At 42.0% G+C, this 19,876-nt stretch overlaps 2 protein-coding genes across 4 annotated transcripts in view; one reads left to right on the forward strand and one right to left on the reverse strand.

Moving 5' to 3' along the window:
- The first annotated feature begins 490 nt into the window (after positions 1 to 490).
- On the forward strand, positions 491 to 8,706 carry rflna (refilin A). The gene is made up of 4 exons (XM_026187960.2): positions 491 to 790; positions 901 to 1,244; positions 5,350 to 5,459; positions 5,563 to 8,706. The coding sequence occupies exons 2-4, from the start codon at positions 1,026 to 1,028 to the stop codon at positions 5,894 to 5,896; spliced, it is 663 nt and encodes a 220-aa protein (XP_026043745.1). The 5' UTR covers positions 491 to 790; positions 901 to 1,025; the 3' UTR covers positions 5,897 to 8,706.
- Positions 8,707 to 12,758: 4,052 nt separating this feature from the next.
- Positions 12,759 to 19,876, reverse strand: part of ncor2 (nuclear receptor corepressor 2) — a 95,080-nt gene continuing 87,962 nt past the window's right edge. For all 3 annotated transcript variants that reach the window (XM_026187576.2, XM_026187575.2, XM_026187574.2), the window contains exons 41-46: positions 19,696 to 19,830; positions 18,676 to 18,821; positions 18,520 to 18,573; positions 15,628 to 15,816; positions 14,714 to 14,893; positions 12,759 to 14,623 (exon numbers count right to left, since the gene is read on the reverse strand). In XM_026187576.2, coding sequence (XP_026043361.2) covers positions 14,421 to 14,623; positions 14,714 to 14,893; positions 15,628 to 15,816; positions 18,520 to 18,573; positions 18,676 to 18,821; positions 19,696 to 19,830 — 907 coding nt within the window. In that variant the 3' untranslated portion in view covers positions 12,759 to 14,420. The remainder of the gene's footprint in view (positions 14,624 to 14,713; positions 14,894 to 15,627; positions 15,817 to 18,519; positions 18,574 to 18,675; positions 18,822 to 19,695; positions 19,831 to 19,876) is intronic.

Genomic DNA, 19,876 nt, shown 5'->3' on the forward strand with positions numbered 1-19,876 from the left:
ATTTTGTGACTACTACATGAATTGCCACGAAACGGTGCTAATAATTAATAAAAGGGTTGCTTTGCTGAAGTCGTATATCATTAACTTACAATTAATTATTAGTTATAACCAAGTGCAAACGCTGAACAAGTGCCAGAACAATTTGCTTATTATACTTATTTGTTTTTAATTTTTTCTTCTTCGCCAACATTATAAAACGACTCCATCACAGCATCTGTTCTCGTTACTAGCGGATGATTAATTACTTGTCCCTACCTACTAATTATAATATATCTAAGCAGATCGGCGACTGCAGCAGTCAGGAAATTAGATAATTTGCTTAAATGCGCGTCAGCAGGTTCGCAAAACACACCAGCCAAAGTGTACGGGAGGAGCAGGGAGGATGTGCTCGCCCCTGTCGGTTGTACATGGAAGTGATCCAGATCATGAGGGCTGGACTAGATCCAGGTACGAAGGGGGGGCCGAAAAAAGCCTGGCAGGATCATTAAGAGGGAGCTCTCCAGTGAAGAGCGCGCACACACAGGGCGCACACATACTGGAACACACGGTCAGAGCAGAGGAGCTCTCATGCAGCTCGGTGCCAGACGCGCTGTCGACTCTTTGTTTTTTTGCGCGAGTTTTACTACATAGTTTTTTTTTGTTTGTTTATTTGGTTGGTTTTTTTAAATTATAAATCACATAATATTTCACGTTGGAGCTGAGTCCGTGGCTACCGTGTGTTTGTTTCGGACTTCTTCGCGCATATTTGGAATATCTTTCCGGATTAAAGTGGATACTTGACACCGAGCAGGTACAGTAAAGTTTGAAGCTGAGCTGATATCAATCTGAGGGTTTTGTCCAAAGCCTGTGGCCAGTGGTTAAATGTCATTCCCTGATTTTTTTTCTTTTCCTCACTTGCAGAAGTCTTCTTGAGAGAGTTCGCACAGGATTGTTTCTGCTCGACTCAGGAGCGCTTCAAGGAAAGAAAAAAGTATTGTGAGTGCGACTGGGCTTCCTTTTTTTTAAATAACTGAGCCGTCCCAGAAATGGTGGGGCACCTACATTTACAAGCGATGGATGACAGCCTCAAAGGAAAGAACCGGGAAGGTCTGCTCGACAGTCCAGATTCGGGTTTGCCCCCCAGTCCAAGTCCGCCCTTCTGCTCGCTTTCTCCGGCTCTGATCGAGTCGCGCTCGGGCAGCTGCACGACGCCCGTCGAAAGCCATCATGGATATTATAAGAAGGAAAGCAGAGAAGGGAAACTGGTAAGAAACAAACTGTTGCACTTTATTGTTTTAATACCGCCGTGTGAGCGGAGAGCGGACACTTATTCCTGCTCTTTGTGCCCAATTTTGCACTCAGATGCTTCAGTGACACAATGAATTAAAGGACAAAGGAGTTCATCTTCAGTAATGACGCTGAAGGAAGAGAAACTGAAAACCTGAAAGTCATTTTAGCTTTTGGCCAGGAACAGATTTCACATCAGTCCCCCTCACACAACATCTGGAAGCTCTCTCTCGCTTTCTCTATGAGTGCGTGTGTGTGTTTCTGGAATTCAGTTGCAAACTTATGAATTTGCACTCTTGCTACTGGGCCCTCCACAATACAGTAAAACGTTTTTATTTTTTCAGCCTCGTGCATCAGCTGGGCCCTGAGTCTAACCCTGTTACGAAATTAGGGCCCAGGGACTCCCAGGGGTCCTTTCCAGAATTCACTCAGAACGATGACACTTATTAACACTGTTACTTCATCAGCATGAATGAAGGTGGCAGGCTGAGCAAATCAGTAAATAGTCAAATGTGATCAAAATAATAATGGTATTTGAGGATTTGCATATGAAAAACCTTGGATCAGGCTTTTACTCAGAGTCTGCTGTTGCTACAGGATCGCGACTGTGAACTTGTAGACAGAAAACCAGACTTTTAATCCTGTAAATTAACCGTCAGCAGCAGGTCAGTGCCCTCTTTTTGAAACCTGCTGGTTCAAATTAGTTGATTTTTAGGGCAGTACTTCAACCTGTTTTGCTTGTTATCCTAAAGCTATGTGCAGTATTAGCCTTCACAGTCTGTCATGTTGCATTCTCATGGGGGGTGGGGGATTTAGAAAAGTCAGTAGCACAAATATGTACAGACAGTCCCCTACAGGTGCAAAACTATCCATTTCAAACACTCATTTATTTGGCTATTTTACTCTGACTTTGATCTCTTGCTTAATATTAATATTTTTGTCCATATCTTGCTAGTCCTGCTCAATCTCTGAACACTCACAAGCCCAGCTCCTTAAAAAGAATAGAATTAGAAGCATCAAAATGAAGTTGCAGGGTATCCAAGAACCTCAAAAATCACCAAAAAGATCACTGAAGTCTAAAAAAAAACATCTGGACATCTGGAAGCCAGCATCTTTCTGCATTAAATGCTGTTCACAATGAGTTTAAATGTGGAAGTAATAAAAACTCTGTCTTTATATAGCCTTTTTGATCTTTGCTGTTTCTTGTCTTATCTGAAAATCCTAAATAGCTTCCTGCCTATATGATAAACAAATGTGCAAAATGAGTCAGACATTGCAGTTTAAGGCAATACTTTGTTTTTTGTTTTGTTTTTTTGCTGGGTAAGCAACATAACATGAGACATTGTCTCTTCTTTCAAGGCAAACACTTTTCATTGGCACGTCCTGCAGTGAATCACATGACGAGACTGATTTGATTGAAAATCATTTCCAGGTCACTCCCAGTTCCAAAAGTCTTAAGAACATGTCTGCACAGGCTGAGGTGGCTTTTAAAGTGTTTCAAAAGAGGCCTCAGAAATGCAGCGCTGCATCCTGGGAGGTGCACGAAACTGGTGTGTGCTGGGACGTGAAGCAAAAAAAAACGATCATCTAATCCTCTGGAGGTTTGGATTAGAGTGACTCCTCCGCTTTGTGGTTTTTTCCCTCTTCTTTTTCTTTTTTTAAAGAAAGGAGCTGCTCCCGCTTCTGTATGTGGGCCTGTTTGAATTAAAAGAGTCAAATATTTCTATCTAAAAAACAGTTTCCCCAAGTTTACTGAGTATAAATCTGCTGGCAGGATGAAAGGAGGTGTAACTATGCGCCGAATTTTGTTTGTTTGTTGTCTTTTTACTCCTTCCAAATCTATTTCTGTGTTGTTTTTGTATGCTACCTAAGAATAATCCTCTGGCAGGGGGGGCTCGCTAAAGCGACCTCAGGCCATTGCACAAGTGTTTGATGACCTCTCACTTCTCAAATTAAACACAGATAAATGCTCAGCCAGCTTCGTCCGTTTTCAAACGTGGTTCAAATTCATGCAGATGCAGGATAATTATTCCTATATCTGCATCTTTTTATGTGTGAAGAGATTTACAGGAGCGACAGGATGCATGAAAAGCACATGCGTGGTCGTGTAATCGCGTGTATTTCAGAGGCTGTGGACGTGTCCAGCTCAAGGAGGTGGCTCCAGCTGCTGGTGGATTAGACAGGAAGGACAGGAAGGAGACAGATGACTTTTTCTTACATTTGGCTTGCTGTGGGACACTGATGAGCCTGGCTCTGCCTCTAATGCCTCTACTGCTGTGCAATTCAGCAAATTTTGGTATCGATCAGATAGCAAGTGAATACAGGGTCAGTGTCGATACTAATACCAATACTTCAAATCTATAAAGGTAGCTTATGTAAAGGAGAGCAGCGTGTCATGATTTTAGGACAATGCAGTTATTTACGTTTCATAATAATTAGTTTAGACAACATGCATTTTGAAACTGGATGTTTTTGGAGACTACTCGGCTGTCAGCTCTCCAGCTGTCCGTGTCTGTGTCTGCAGCCAAGTAGAATCTGGGCTTCAGAAAGTAGAAACAAAGTATCGATCCTACCGGGCTAGTATCAGTCCGATACCAATACCAGCACTGGTATCAATACTATTGATATTTGGATAACATCCACACAAACACAGACTTTGCTGCAACAAACAGCCTACAGTTGGAAGTCTGTGTTTGGGTTGGCGTTTCTCTCCATAGCTCGGCATTGTGTGGGTTACTCAGTTGCACACTATTTCTTCTTACGTGGATATGTGCTTCCAGTGGGGTGGTGGTGGTGGGGGTGCTGTGCTGTGTGTACATGCTCGGGGATACGGCGCCTGGAGGAGGCCTCCCCTCCATTCACAACTGTTTGCTTTGCAGACCTTGCCAGAGCGCACCGTCTGCGGCGAAATACCTGGAATGCTCTCCACGCTGGAGCAGCGGTGGAAAGACAATCAGACCCTCGCGCGCTGTTTCCAAGTCACAGAGCAGAAAAACGAACCAGGCTGAGGTTCGGCTTTTTGTTCGCTGCTGCGTGGCAGCTGTTGAAGCGCGGCGCCGTCGTACAGACAGCCCCGCGCGGCAATGATGGTAGGCTGTAGGTAAGACGAGCTTCTCGCGGTGATCTGCAGCGCCCTTGGCCTTCTCTTGCTCGTCCCCTGTAGCGGCATGTGCAGTCCAAACCGCAGCATGTGACAGCTTCTCCTGTGTAATGTGAGAGGGAGCAGAGCTGCGGTTGTGGAGTGGTTTGATTCAGACGGGGTTAGAGTTTTAATCGCACGTGTACAGAAAAGGGTTCGTTGCATTGTTGCTGTACCAGCTTTTGTGTCCACTGAAGGCTCCAGAGGGGGCCAGTCTTGTAGGTCAGAGGTCAAGTCACAATCAGAGCTTCAACAGACAAATTATACAACAAAACCAAATAATGGGGGTGTGCTTAAAACAATACTTCAAATTTGTATTGCGTGATATTTGGAAGAGAAGTGTTGTAATCCACATGTCATAACAACGTGAACAACCCTGTGTAGTAACATATAGCCAATAAACTGTACAGGTATTGATTGGAGCGTTTTTGACTTCAGTAAGAAGTCAGCTTTAGCTTCAGGAGGATATGGGGACAAATTTGTTAATGGATTAAAAGAAAATGTCTTCAATCAACATAATTAATGCATGTGAGGTAGTGCAGCTAACCTTTTGTAATCTAAACTCATTTTTTAAAAAGCACATTGAGTAACACGCTGCATCTCTACCAGCAGTGGTGTGGGTGTGTTAACCTCCTTAGAGCTGGGATGTTGGAACATAAGGGCAGGAAAAGGAGGGCTACGTTTTTGAACTTTTAAATGTATTTTAACACGTTTTACAGCTTTTCCTGTTGATAAAGACAGGCTGGAGAGTGAAAGTGTTGTTGTCGTCTTTCTGGTCTAATTGTTGTAGTACTGGCCTGTACCTTTTAAAAGGAGAGTTGTTGCGAGGTTGAGAAGAAACAGGGTGGGGACTCCAGTGATTTGAACTGGCTCTTTTGGGATTTCTTATCTGGGATGATTGTTTGCTTATATGTGAGATTGTAACCTGTGTTTTCTCTGCACAGCTGCCCTACCTGCTGCTGAACTCCACGGGAACCGACCCCAAGACTCGCATGCACCCCGTGTTCTTTGGAGAAAGCATCGAGGTCAACCCCAAACCAGAGAAGGAAATCAAGTAAGGGCGCATGTAAAGATGTGGCACTGTTTTTGCATCCTCTTTCATCTCTTTATTGATCCACTTCACGTGAGTTTCTTAACAGCCACTTTGTCGTTTTCAGGTGTAACTCTGAGGTCAAGTACGACTCCGACAAGCACTACCGCGACCGGGTGTTTTGCACCCCCGTTCCCACGGCTACGTCCTTCAGCGAGACGGTGGTGGCGGTGCGGAACTGCACCTGGAGGAGCTACAAAACCCAGGTGTACCTGGAGCCCCGGCAGAGGCCCGTCAGCTACCAGAGCACCACCATAATCTACCCAAAACATGCCAAGAACACTTACCGCACCACGCTCAACTACAACGCCACAGGCTCCCGCCGTTGGTATGTCTCCACAGTGAAACTGGAGTCAAGTGAGGATACTAGTCCCTGCATCATCTACACAGAGGACCTGTAGGGTCTGGACTGCATCAGCCTGCACAGGAACAAAAGCTATTTGGTGATTGTCCTGGTTCTTTTCTCTTTTTTTCTTCTTTTTTTATTTCAAGGACAAAAAAACTCACAAAGGCCCACACTGAGAGGGAAATACTTCAAGCAATATCTGGACTCCATGAAAACCCTGCTCTGTTCACCTTTACTGGCCATGGAAGAAACTGCAGTGGCATTTAATAACCTGATTATATTTAGATTTTCTACTGTTGCAGTCTCTAAAAGGAAGGGCGCTGGGTTTCTGGCAGCTCAAAGCTGCGCTTCGGTGGTTAATGTCTTATTTAATTACAACGCTGACAAGTGGCCTTCGCACTACTTCGGGTTCCTTTGCAACCTCAGTGATGGCAATGATCAGAATGTAGATATCTGTGTATATAGAGAAAAATCAAGAATGACTCGTGTTTTGGATTTCAGCCGAGCCTTTGAAAAATCAGTCACACACAATGTAAAGCTTTCTAAATAATGGCTTTATTGCACTTGTTTTCTATATATCACAGTTCTCTCCAAGGGCTTTTGGCACAGCACGGGGGAATTTCAGGACTGCGTATGAAAATTTGGACCAAAGAGCATTTTGAGTGAGACTGCACACTGAGGCAGCGCACTCGCTTATCATTGGACACTTTCAATTCAAGCTTGTGCAGTTTGATCGAGAGAGCTAAGGCTTTTATCAAAACAACACAGTTAGAGAGGATATATGAGGAGACATGGGATCTCCGTAAAAACTCTCTGTAGCATTATATTTAACTGTGTCGGACCACGACAGCTGTTCATATAAAACAAACGCGCTGGTGAGTGCAGTCAACGATGCAGTTTTGGTGACTGGTCCTTGTTTGCTCTCTAGGAGGTGCTGAAGGGCTGCAAAACAAAAATGAATAAATAAATTAGCAATAAATTAAGAGTTTAATGCTTAAAAAGTGAATTAAAGTGTGGGTAAAGGACCACATCATCTGTAGTTCCAGTATAACTGAGATCAGGACCTTCAACAGTAATTCCCTTTTTTCCCCTGTCTTTTTCAAACAGTTCACTTTTAACAATCAGATTGAAGTATGTAACACTCCCTCGTCATAATTCTCAGTACAGAACAAACTGTACAGTGGCGCTCACTCATCTGCTTCTCTGTTAGGCCTACAAAACAAGAAGCTTTTCCAAATTCACTCTGTGCAGTGATCTTACATCTGTTTTAACTGTTCCTCGTGTTATTGCCAACACTGCTCCACATTCAGTGGCAGCGGACACTATGAAAGAAAACTCGTTAAGTGATTTCATTTAAAGATTGAGGAATACCTTAGCGAGTAAAACCGTCCATACTTTTAAGTGATAATAAGAATAATAATCGATTTAATCTCTGATGTCGAATCACAACTTGTAGCATACCTTCCAAAAAGCCAGTCTTACACAACAAGCTAAACTAGAGTCCTGCCAATACTGTCAGCTGATATTAGCAGACTTATCTGTGATAAACACATTTGAAAAGCAAGGAAGAAAGGGGAGAAACGCTCTTAAATTGAACTCATGTTGTGGTTGTTGTTGCACAGTTTGTCCACCAGAGGGCAAACTATGTCTGCAGCTTTCCTCCAGGCAGGGCACTGGATCAAACTCCACAACCAGCTGATGTGAGCAGTCAGCAGACAAGTAAATAAATAACTACACAGGAAAAATGTGAAAAGTTGGGGGGGAAAGGAAATCTGCGAATTTTGAGAAAGTTCTGTGTCTGAGAAGAAAAAAAATATTGGTCGATAAATCGGGATATCTGATATTTAAATCACCCGATACTGGTATCAGTCTTAAAAATCCGGTATCAGTCGGGCTCTAAGCTAAAGTAACATTTAATTAAGAAAACAGAGCACTGTTTCTGTTTATCAGATATTTAGTAAAAACTAGCCTGTGAAATCAAACCTCTGTCACCGATGTGCAGACTTTATTTAATAAAATCTAATTAACTAGGCGAGTCTAGAATAAACTGAGCATTTCCTTTTTTCAGATCCATGGTAGCACAAAAACTCACAAAAGTGAAGCAGTGAACCCACGCCACATTTCTCCATTGAGGGTTTCATCTATTTCTTTATGTGTGTCTAATATAAATATATGTACATGTTTTAATTATTGAACATGGCAAATATTGAAACTTCAGACTTTACCTCAAATTTTCTTAGGTATCAATTTTAAGTCATTGCCAGTGTGTGTTGTTGATTGTCAGTTTAGGTTTTCTTGTATTTTCACAGTTTGAAATAGCCTCCGGGTTAAGTGTCAAACGGAAAAGTAAGGCGTGCACGAAGCCGAGGCAGTGCATCAGTACTGTAAGATGGGGGTATTTTTAGAGAGGAAGAAACAAATATAAAGGGCGAGAAGAGACGAGACAAGCAGATCTGCTCTTTTCAAAGTAAAAAAATAGAGAGCGGCTGAGGAAATTGTTCAGGAGACGGTTTTTTTTCTACAAAACAAAGCTCCTCGGGAAGATGTTACGAGTTTTGCAACGTGCAGATGGTGCGAGAAATGTCAGAGACAGCCTGTGAAATGTCAGAGGATAATGAGAGACAGTCGACCAGTGTCGAGTGTAATACTTTGGTGGCTTTATGTGAGATCCTTTGTGTGTTTTCTAACACTTGATTTTTGTTACTGTAAAATATTTTCCTGTTGTATATGTGGTATTGAGGCACTTCGCAATTCTCTTTCTATTTTTGTACGCCAATCATTGTTGTTATTCTGATCGAAGAAAGTAATTTAAAACAAAAGATGATTATCCTGATGGAATAAAAGACAAGCAGTTCCCAAACCTTACTTCTGTTGTTTTTGTTGCTCGTCTGTGATCACGGGAAACAGAAACAGGTGTTTCTATTTGACAGACTGTACCCCATTAAAATAGAGTCGAGGCCTGTCCATCAGGCAGAGTGTAATGTTAATGTTTTTAAAGCGTTGTCCAAGAGCAGAGGCTGTAAATCAAGGTGGCGATCGTTCCGCATGTTCATCCTCGGCTGGTTTTAAATATCAGACTGCAGCAAAAATAACATAAGCTGCTGCTGGCAGTGTTGGTGCAGGTTTTTGGATGGGAGTCTGCTGCAGCCCACATCATCATTCGGCGCCTCATCCGTCTCTCCCGTGGCGAGGCAGCAAACGGGGCCTGACCGCACTTTCACATTTAGGACCTCATCTATAAAAAGCTTTTTCTTTTAGTGTGTTAATCCAAACTGTACATTTATTATTTTTAAACAAACCACCAAAAGGGAAGGCTCACCCCAAAATTAATGTTAGAATACAGTTTTTCCTCTATTTGTTTCTAGCAGGGTTTTAATAGTTTTGCAATTTTCATTAGTTTTTATTTTTATTTAGTTTTGACTTCAGATTTTCAATTTTATATCAGTTTTAATTAGTTTTTACCAATTGTTTGCTAGTTTAGTTTTTATTTTTTTGAAAATCCTTAGTTTCAGTTTAGTTTTGATTAGTTTCAGTTGTGTTTGCAATAATTAAGTGCAACAAAATCCCAGTTTCGTCATATCAGTCATGCTCTTCTGCTTATCCTTGGGTATGTTGCTATTCCAGCTACCATACCCTGCACCCTGGACAGGTCGCCTGTCTGTCGCAGGGCTAACACGCAGAGACAGACAACTCACATTCCCACCTATGGGTTCTTTAAATAAATAAATAAAGGCAGATGAACAACCATTGATACCAGGCAACTATAAAATGTATATCTTGGCCCCAATGAGACTATTAACTCTTGCAGCACCGGGTGTTCGTAATTTTGGTTCAAGTGAATTGATAAACTTTTTGAAGGCAATTGACTCACACAGTTATGTAGATATCCCAGTCCTGTTGTCTCGGGATGCATCACGCTGCCTTGCCTGGGGTTAGCTTCTGTTTTCTGGGGATGAGGGTTGAGTGTGCTCCCTTACCTTCTCAAGGTAAGCTAGGTTAGCCTTCTTGTGTGAGCTTTTCAAGAGCACTTTAAGGTTTGTGGGATTTTTTTCCCCTTTAGAAATGTCCCTCATAATTTGTCTCTTTCCACTACAAGACACTTGCTTTATCCAAAACACAGTCATATTCAAAGTAATCCCAAATTGGACTCTGGCGCTTTGTCTTGACTTTTCCTGACATGATTCTGCGCGTGGACGGAGCAGCAACACAGACGACTCGACTAACGTACTGCCACCTGCTGGCATAATGAGACACAGCAAGACAAAAATCTGGAAACTAAACTTCATTTTCTCCCTTGACTATTGTATGACACGCACACATCTACGAAAACTAAACACATTTTTGCTATAAATTCAGTTAATTTTAGTTTTGTGAACACTCATTACAGTTTTCCTTTTTTATTTTTATTTCCGTTAACGAAAATGTTTTTTCACTTCTAGTTTTCGTTATTTCGTTAGTTTTCGTTAACGATAATAACCTTGGTTTCTAGTGTGTGTTCTACTTTTGTAGACATCAATAGTTGTGGAAATGTCTGCTTCCTCTTGAATATAATGTAATTATTATCAGCTGGCTTCATGGTGCTTACAACCTTTTAGTGTCAGCTTCCTGTAGGAACTACTTTATAGCTGCATCTCAGTAAAAGAAAAACTATCATTGTGACTAGAGGCTTGTTGTAGTGAGAGCATGCCCCACCATATCTGAGCCATTTTGGACGGCTGACAAAATAGGAAAACCACAAGCAGGTAAATATACTCTCACTTTATTGTGAAACTTCAAACTTCACCTCAAATTTGATTTGTTATCAATTTTAAGTCTCCCAATGAGGTGCTGGAAACATTCCTCAGAGATTTAGTTCATTTTGACGTGACGGCATCACACAGTTGGAGATTTTTCGGCTGCACATCCACGATGAGAATCCCCTGCCACACCCACATCCCAAAGGTGGGTTGAAATCTAATTGGAGAGGCCATTTCAGTAAAGTGAGCTTGTTCTCACATTCAAGAAACCAGTTTGAGATGATGCGAGCTTTGACAAAAGAAGATGTGCACACTGTGGTCATAAAGGGATGGGAACGGCCAGCAATGCTCAGGATGGCTGTGCTGTGTGGTGTAAAAGAAGTGATTTATCGCATCTTAACACCACCAGCAGCAGCACCAGCCTGAGCTGCAGATGCAAGGCAGAACGGATCCAGCCTTCAGAGATGCTCTTCTGCATACATTCTGGGTCTAACAGTGGTTATCGGAGTTACCGGTGCCTTCCTATCAGCTCAAAGCAGTCTGCCAGTTCTAACCTCAGACACCAACGATGCATTTGTGACCACAGTCTCTTCTGTCAGTCCTAATAATTATATAGCAGACTGAACTGGAACTGTGCTGCTGATGCTTACCGACTCTCAAATCTTATATATCATATGATTACAAAGTGAAATTGCATTCTACTGGTCGGTTGATTTTAGGTTTTATCAGGGGTTTGTTGAATTCGGCAAAATCTCCGCAGAGCACATGAAGCAGCTTTACTTTGTAGCTGCAAACTTAAATTTAAAATGCAGCTCGACCCATTTTCTTCAATTCTTCTGTTTAAGAAAGAAGAAGAAAAAAAAAAACCTCACAACAAGACATTCAACATGCAACTGAAATATTTGCTTGTACCGCCCCCTGCTGTAAATCAACCGCCATTACTTTAGGCTCCAGTAATAAGTACAAATGGAAAATGGCAGCCCCTCAATCAAAGCCCCTGCCAATAAATAACAAGACTGAGACCATGAATGGCAATAAGCTTTTTATTTAAACATTAAGGCAGTGTCTCTTTTGTTTTTCATTTTTACACTGCTATCCACAAAGCTTGCTGGTGGGCATGTAGAATTTAACCATGTGAATATGTCTTCTTTCTTTTCTTGTAATACCAACCTTGAAGCAAGCCACATAAATATTTACATCTCTTCAGTTGTATATACAATCCTTGCTATTATACAGTGGGTTATAATAAAAAAAAAAATGCACAAAATGGTTGAACAATGTGTTGTTTGTCAATCCCCCACCCCTCCCTATCCCACCCCCCCCCCACTGGACAGTCCAGGGAACACCATCAGCAATCACCTTTGTCCTTTTAGGTTTGAATGATTAATCTGGTTTCCAAATGAAACAGGCGTGCACTGAACAAACAGTGAGAACAAAAAACAAACTGGATACATGTTAAAATTCATTTTTAGTATACTTAAAAAAACAAAAAAACATATTAGTCAGGGAACAGCTGGATATGGCTTAGTCTGTTTAGCGTCACATTCTTAAATTTCATCAGTGGATAAGTGATATACACGCAGAAACTGTTTCTGCCGTGCCTGATCAAATAAACCATCCATCAGTCTTGACAGAAAAAAAACTTTAAAATAAAAACTAAAAGAAAGAAAAGAAAGAGACCTCAAACACAGCTGAGATGAGCTTTTTGCAGGTAAGGCCAGCTAGATGCTTCACCGTCAACAAGGTAGGATGAAGGAGGGAGAGGAGGTAGTCCTATAACAGTCATGTTTGTGTTGCGAGTATTACGAGCTTACTGCCGCTGCTTCCCAGTCCCAGGCAGGGAAGGAAAAACAGAAGCTTTTCACATCAATTTACAGAGTTAGGGTGACCTTTAAAACGCTGCACGAAAATGTGCTAAAATTGTGAGAAATCGTCGTGTAAAAACTACCAGGATGCTTCTGAACGCCTCGCCCCTCCACCTCCTCTGACTCGTACAAACTCAGGAGCTGCAATGAAGTACACTTGAATTAATTTGTCATAGGTCTGTTGTTTAAGAAAGCGTCTGATGCAGGCCCAGGTAAGCAGTCGTTTGACACAGTTTTGTCTTGTTTAGTGTACAAATCGAATGAGTGAAACATTTAAAAGCTAAGGCAGTGATGGATTGGGAAGGGAGGCAAAAAAGATGTTTCATTTGTTTATTTATTTGTTTGTTTCTTGTTTTACATTTCCCTGTGTGGACAGTATAAATCCCGGCATGTGGGGGCTAAAAAGAAAAATTGTGCGTCACTTGAGTACTGTATATTGTAAAATAAATGGCACTTAACACTAAGAATATCTCATAACTGTACAAAATCTGCCTGGATGAGGAGTCGAGTCTCAGTGCCTCTTCTGGGCAGCAAAAGGTCAGAGGTCAGATCGGGATTCTAGCAGGCCAGAGGAACCCGACACTGCCATGGACCAAGAGTCATAGAAGGATGGCTTCTTTTTTAATTCTTTAAAGTCAACTTTTTTAATGCAAGGAAACTCGAGTGATGCTGTGGAATTCGCCTTTAAGCAGCTTTAAGTTTGGTCTGCAAACTGGCTCGAAGCGGCTTAAGTCATCGATCACCGAAATGTGATTGTCGCTTTGAGTGCGGGGGAGCTACACAATAGAGGTGGCAAGACCAAAGAACAAAATGAGCAGATGTTGAAGGAGACCTCCACAGTGGGATTTTCTACGCAGTTCTTGGGTCCATTATTTTTTCCCACCTGACACAGGAAACAATTTCTTAAATGCCATTGTGAACAGATTGACAACTAAGTGCTTAATATCCAAAAAACCGTTTCAACAAACACAGACATGGTTAATATATATAAAAAAAATAAAATAAAAAAAAACAGTGAGAGTGTCACTTGTCTCAGTGCCATCCATCTGGCAAATCATCTCTCCGCACATGGATTCCTGAAGTCAAACTAGGGCTTTGCCTTTTCTCCAGGGCCCTCCCCACTATGTGACGACATCAGCAACGAACAGCATGTTTACCCTGTAAACCAATGATATGACCCACCCACATAACAATCTCTGCCTGCCCCCCCCCCCCCGCAAAAAAGATACATCCTTACAACAAAATGACACCATCAAAAGTTCACCATCAAATTGTACTAAAGGTCTCAGCTCACCAAACACAGGACTGGACTGACAGAATTTAAAGTAAAAAAAAACACAAAACCAACAAAAAAGAAAAAAACCCAAGGAAAAAACAAACACGTCGATTCTCCTCCTGTCCACCCTCGCCTGTGTTCTTGTAGTGGTAGCAGTGCTCAAGCCACGTACACCTGGAGTTCACCATGAAGAAATACGAGAGGGTCATCCGTGTGCATGCCGCTGCTCTCAGGTCAAATCATCTGTCACTAGAGCAGCAGTCATCGGCCTCCTGACCGGACCAACGACACAATCTCAGTCCCCTCCACACAAGTGTAAAAACATTAGACCAGGATACCCGCAAAGGGTGGAGGTCCATGTGTGTATATCGATAAGGCCAGTGAGGAAAAGTAGTAAATTAAGAAGAAAAAAGAAAAAAAAAAAGAAAAAGTGATTTGTCCTTTGGAGCAGTCCTGGAGTGAATGCATAACATGTAAGCGCAAACATACATACACGTGCGTGCACACATGCATGCACGGGGGGTGCAGCAGTGCTCCACTTCGTCGCTGTTTGGCATATCAGGTGCATGAGAGGAGGACGCGATCCATTCTCGATGACTGATGGAGGAAATACGTGTTGGAATGGTGTGGGAAGGTCTGCGGATGCCGTGTTTGTGGAGGTGAGTGACCGTACGCAGGTCCTGTTTAATCTGCCGTTTCCAGTCACTCGCTGTCGGACAGGGTCTCGTATTGAGACACAAGCAGAGGTTTGTGCTCCTCCTCCCCCCAGGAGGGGCGACCCTGTCCGGGTCCGGACCCTGGTCCCTGGCTCCCTTGTTGGCCAGAGGAGGGTGAATGAGCAGGCATCGGTCCGCTGGGGTAACGCATGATCAGCGGGTTGCATGGAAACGGAGTTGGTGTTGAACCTGCAGAGAGCAAAACCAAAGAGTTGTTAGCAAGTATTCACACTGCACCTACAGGATCTCATATGAAATCAGTGTCACAAAGGTTTATACCTGCAGACAAAGGCCGGTCCTCCCAGACACGGTTGGTGAGCGGGGTTCGCCTGTTGCAGTCTCCCTCTGAGTGGACCGAGGACACTGAGGAAGGTCTCTCACCTCCTGAAAGCCCTGGTCCTGGAGACTTTGCCTTGCGCCCATTAGAGCGTCCACTACCCTTCGAGGACTTTGTGCCTCCTGCAAACAAAGGAGATCAAGCGCCGATCTGAGTCTACAGTATACTCCGTTTAAAGATGCTTATTCTGAGCCACCTTTGGCCACATAAACTATAGCTTCCAACATTAATGTTTACGTGTATGGTTCTGTTTGTCACAGCAACACATCAGTAACGCCTAACGTACTCAGGAGCAGGTTTAATCAATGTAAACAAGATTACAGACAGAGCTAAACCGTGTCATTTCAGGAAAATTACCAAGCACCGCTGCTCTATTCTTGGGTTGCAATCAGTGTATTGATAATGACAAGAGCATCGACATGTGTGATGTGTATGCTGAATCAGCCAGTTGATTTCGTAACTTTTAGGCAACAAACAGAGAACTCCATAGTGCTTCCTTTATGACTTAAAACTTGCTTTAACCCAAAAATACACTTCGGTACGGTTGCACAACAGATCATATAATTCAGCTAACTGATAATATTTATTACTATAGATGAGAAGCATGTTAGACCAATTGTTAAAATGGAGACATCTGTTTAAGTAGAAACACCACTCCATAAATAGAAATGCTGGCCACAGAGATTTCCATATATATGCCAAACATTAGGTAACATGATACAAGGACAGTGCAAGGTGCCATTGATCAGATGGCACGGATGCAAATTCTATAAAAATATAGTGTAGGTGTAAAATTTGAACCTTTGGATTCAAATCCAAACCAGATAACGTATGAAGGTTTCTTAAGTGTTGGCACCTTGTGACAAAGAGTCTTCAACTCGCCCCTCTGCAGACAAACCGGAGCTCAGCGGGGTAGCAGCGTTGGATGGAGAGCGCTCCTCAGATTGATCATAATTGCCCATCAAAGCCTTTCTTATAATGGCCTCCAGGCCTATTGAGTTTCCAGGCGTTTCTGGGGCTGGGTTTTGGCGGATGTTTACAGGTACTGTGAAAGAAGAGATCATTATAAAGGTTAATAGTTGGCCGAAAATCACAACAGTGAGATGCAAAATGGTCAGAAAAGTAAAAAAATATGTAAAAACGCTGTTAGGGAGGACGAAGAGCATCAGCAGTGAATAGAGTAAGATATCAAAAAATACAGGATTTCTACTTGTTGGTATACACCAGCCTGAGTGTTTCACACTTGTACTTAAATTCAGTTACAGATGTAGCGTTGAGTGAATAAATAAAAATTTTTTAAAAATGGTTGAGCTGCAGCCTCTTCTCCGCGCGCGCGCGCGCACACACACACACACACACACACACACACACACACACACACACACACACACACACACACACACACACACACACACACACACACACACACACACACACACACACACACACACACACACACAAAGAGACAGCACATCAGCAGAGGCAGTGAAACCAGGTTAAGTTAAAAATAAATGTTCTGGCAACAAGAACCTTCGTTACTGAAAGAGCAATCAAAGCCTTGGTGTAGGCCACTATGCAAAACACCTGTTAAATTTAAAAGCGCAGAGGACTGTGGAGAAACCAGAAAACTCCACTCAGCGTTTACTAAAGCCAATTTCCAACTCTGTCCTGGTTTTAGATTTCTAATGGACTTACTAAAACTTGTTCTTTATCTTCAAGATTAAAAGACAAAAAAAACCTTAAAAATGTATTTAGGAAATGGCAGGAGATGCACTGTTTGGAACCAAACTGACTCAGAGAACAAAATTAGTGCAAAAAATTACTCCAGAATCAAAGCATCCTTTTAAATTCGTGATAGATTTGCAAAATCTAGAAGACTGGCTGAGAGAGCGAGGAATGCACACAGAGTATAAGCGCAGATTTCAAGAATGTGTTCCTCTTCAGTAACAGCACGGCAATTTAGATCAGAGATCGACAGCCGAAGAAATATTTGCCCTGATATAAAAGCGTGCTCTTCTGTCACAACCTGACAGGTAATGTTTGGAGTTCAGCAAAATCTGAATATCCTATGACTGATTACTAGAGAGGAGTATATATATACATGAAGGTGTGCTGACTAAAGGTTTTCTTTATGCACTGAATTCTGTAGAAATATGACAAAACCTGAACTCTGTTACTGCTAAAAGTACCTTTGCTGCCTGTAATACATCTCTGTCATGTATACTTCTTGTATCAGGTAATGTTTTCCTCCTAACAGCTCACTTCAAGCTTGGCTCAGTTACATTAAGATACCAGCCTTTTTACACAGCAGAAATGTGTGAGGATCAGGTCTAAACGTTCTGCAGGACCGAGCCAAAGCAAAGGCAACACACTCTTGAACAATCCAGCTGTGCCTACAATACTGCCAACATCTCCCACTTGCATTCCAAATAAATTAGCACTCCTAGTGTCATATATCACAGCTATGTCAGGCACAAACTAAGACATGCTTTCCTCCCCTGGCATTAAAGATTGATGCAGTAAAGTGTTTTCTGTGGTTAGTTTAAATCATCTCCTTCCTAAATATTGTGCTCTGAAAGGGAAACTACGGCAAATACATATTCATTCAGTCCACTACTGTTTCAGTTGCAAACTGCAGCTATGGCAAAAACAAGCAAACAAAAAAAACCCTCAGGATTTTTTTTGTTTGTTTTGTTAAACACTTTCAGAAACAGTAAACAGAGTCATAATTGTCAGCCCAGTTATATGAAAACTATGTGTTTAAATTCAAGTTAAGCAACAGAGGAATTCACAGGCTAGCATAAAACTGCAGAAGATGATCGTCTCACAGAGATATGGAGCCCACCACCACCCACAATGCTCTCAGACATGTGCCCATTCCAACCACACCCATCTTTGACTGATTCTAGCGGTGCATTAAACTGCACGTCTTCAAACTTTCGTGGCTGCCTCTTGCACGGTTGTGATGTGCCAAAGTACACAAAACTGACTTTGCGTAACAGTACAAGTCTCCAAGAGCACAGTTTGCTGATACAGTCTTAAGTACTGTGGTTGGTAATTAGCCAAAGCTAGCATTCAAATCAGAGCTTTGTGTCTGCACACAGAAATGGATTGTTAGCTAACGCTTCCTCACCGATGGTGAGACTGTAGGAGGAATTTAAACTGTAAAGGTAACATGTATAGATGCTCTCATACATTTTCTCATATCTAACAAGTAGGAGACCAAGTCAAGCCTACACTGCACCTGCAGCACACTTGAGCAGAACTTGAAAACATGCAGCTAGCACTGTTCCCCAGTGAGCAGCTGATAGCTGTGATCCATGACAGATTAAAGTCTGCCAAGGTGGTGGACATCAATCTTCTTAAACCTAAATCAAATGTGGTGTAGTTGTGTAAGTACAAAGACCGGTTTTTCAAACAAAACAGAGCTAAAATGAAATTTCTGCACTTGGTCAACAATATCAACATGACTGATTTCTTTCTACATTTATTTTACTTCACACTCATGTAGCATCTGCCTCTTGCAGACCCTGTATTAACCACACAAAGGAAGATCAAGCGCAAGTTGCATTTTGAATGTTTGACTTTATGAAAATGCAAAGTTATTTTTGTTTGTTGATGATGCCAGTTATGCAATTCTTAGGTAAAGCTGCCGATCCATTATTATCAAGAAGGCACGGGTATCTCGGCCTAAACGTTCGCTCATTGTTCTGCTGTTTATTAATAGCAATGTGGCTTAAATGATTACCTGCAGTTGTAGATGCTGGCATATTGAAGATTTCTGTTCCAGGCTGACCAGCATCTGAAAGTGTAAACAGGGTTTCTTATTTACGCTCCGTTTAAATTAGAATAACATTGTTTACTACTGAGCACTCGGTAAGACCAGTCCTGATGTCAGACTTACTGAAATCAGTTTCACTTCCCACTACTGAAATCATCTTCTTGATGATTTCCTGTTTTTTTGATTTCACAATAGCCGAGTTGCTCTCAGTCAGTTTGCTGAAGAAGGCAGGAGGCTGGGAGGCATTTGGAGGAGAGTGGGAACCCATCCTGTAGAAGAGAAAGTACTATGATGTCAACATGCACACAGACACAAACTAACCCGACTCCTGTGACAAGACAATTTAATAAGCACACATGTAAATATAAGGGCTTCATCATTTTAAAATTGCAAAAAACTTCCACAACAACAACAACAACAACAAAAAAAACACTCATTTATCCAACCATCTACTGGTGTGCACTGCTGTGACGACAAGCCCACATTTTTTGTACTCAGCTGTGGTACCTGCCTTCTATACTGAGAATTTCCTAAACAGTTAAAGTGCTACATTCAAGGCATCAGGTCATGCCACCTTATCAAGGAGCAGATGCTCTTTATTGACGTTAAAGCTCCTCCTTTCTCCTACCTCAGAGATGAAACACAGCACAATCAGTTGTTAATAAATGCTGAAACCTGGCAATCACAATTTATGGCCCAGAGGATTACGTGACAATCATGCCACCCACTTCGGTTGTAAAAACTTTTTCAGTGCAACAAGGCTGCCAAACAGATACGCAATCATTAAAGTTTCCTATTTCTCTGACTGAAGAAAATAAAAAGTAGGTTTATTAACCCAGAAGCAACTCTGTTATCTGGAGCAGAAACTCCGGAAACCACAATCCAATGTCAGAGTCTGTCACTGTCCTTTAAACATGACTAAACTACACATACACATGTGACAGGTACAGTATATATGCAAGCACAAAACAGTGGGTTACTATTTCATGACCAGGACCTAAATTTTGACATTGTGTTACAGAATTTGCTCAGTGAAATAATCTAATTAGTGGTGCTAAATGTAAATAAACTGTGCTCATAATGGACTTTTTGGAGCGGACTCTTGATTTTCATGCTGCTGCTCCAACCCAAATCCAAACTTACCCTTGCTCTCCCTGCTCGCTGGGGTAGGAGGCTCCTCTCTGGACTTCAGGTTCAGAGTTGGCTCCAGCAGGAGACACCGGTTCGATGCCGTCAATAGAAACACTGACAGGTGATGTTTTAGGCTGAGGTGGAGATCTGGAAAACAGCATGAATATCATAACTTTGATTATCCATTACATAT

The sequence above is a fragment of the Astatotilapia calliptera genome, chromosome 12 (assembly GCF_964374335.1).
Source record: "Astatotilapia calliptera chromosome 12, fAstCal68.1, whole genome shotgun sequence".
Lineage (NCBI taxonomy): Eukaryota > Metazoa > Chordata > Actinopteri > Cichliformes > Cichlidae > Astatotilapia > Astatotilapia calliptera.

Bases quoted from the DNA above. Each gene is read 5' to 3' on its own strand.
- rflna (XM_026187960.2), top strand. From the start codon at position 1,026: ATGGTGGGGCACCTACATTTACAAGCGATGGATGACAGCCTCAAAGGA. The intron at 1,245-5,349 runs GTAAGAAACAAA...TTCTCTGCACAG, and splicing joins AAAGCAGAGAAGGGAAACTG to CTGCCCTACCTGCTGCTGAA. The intron at 5,460-5,562 runs GTAAGGGCGCAT...TGTCGTTTTCAG, and splicing joins AAACCAGAGAAGGAAATCAA to GTGTAACTCTGAGGTCAAGT.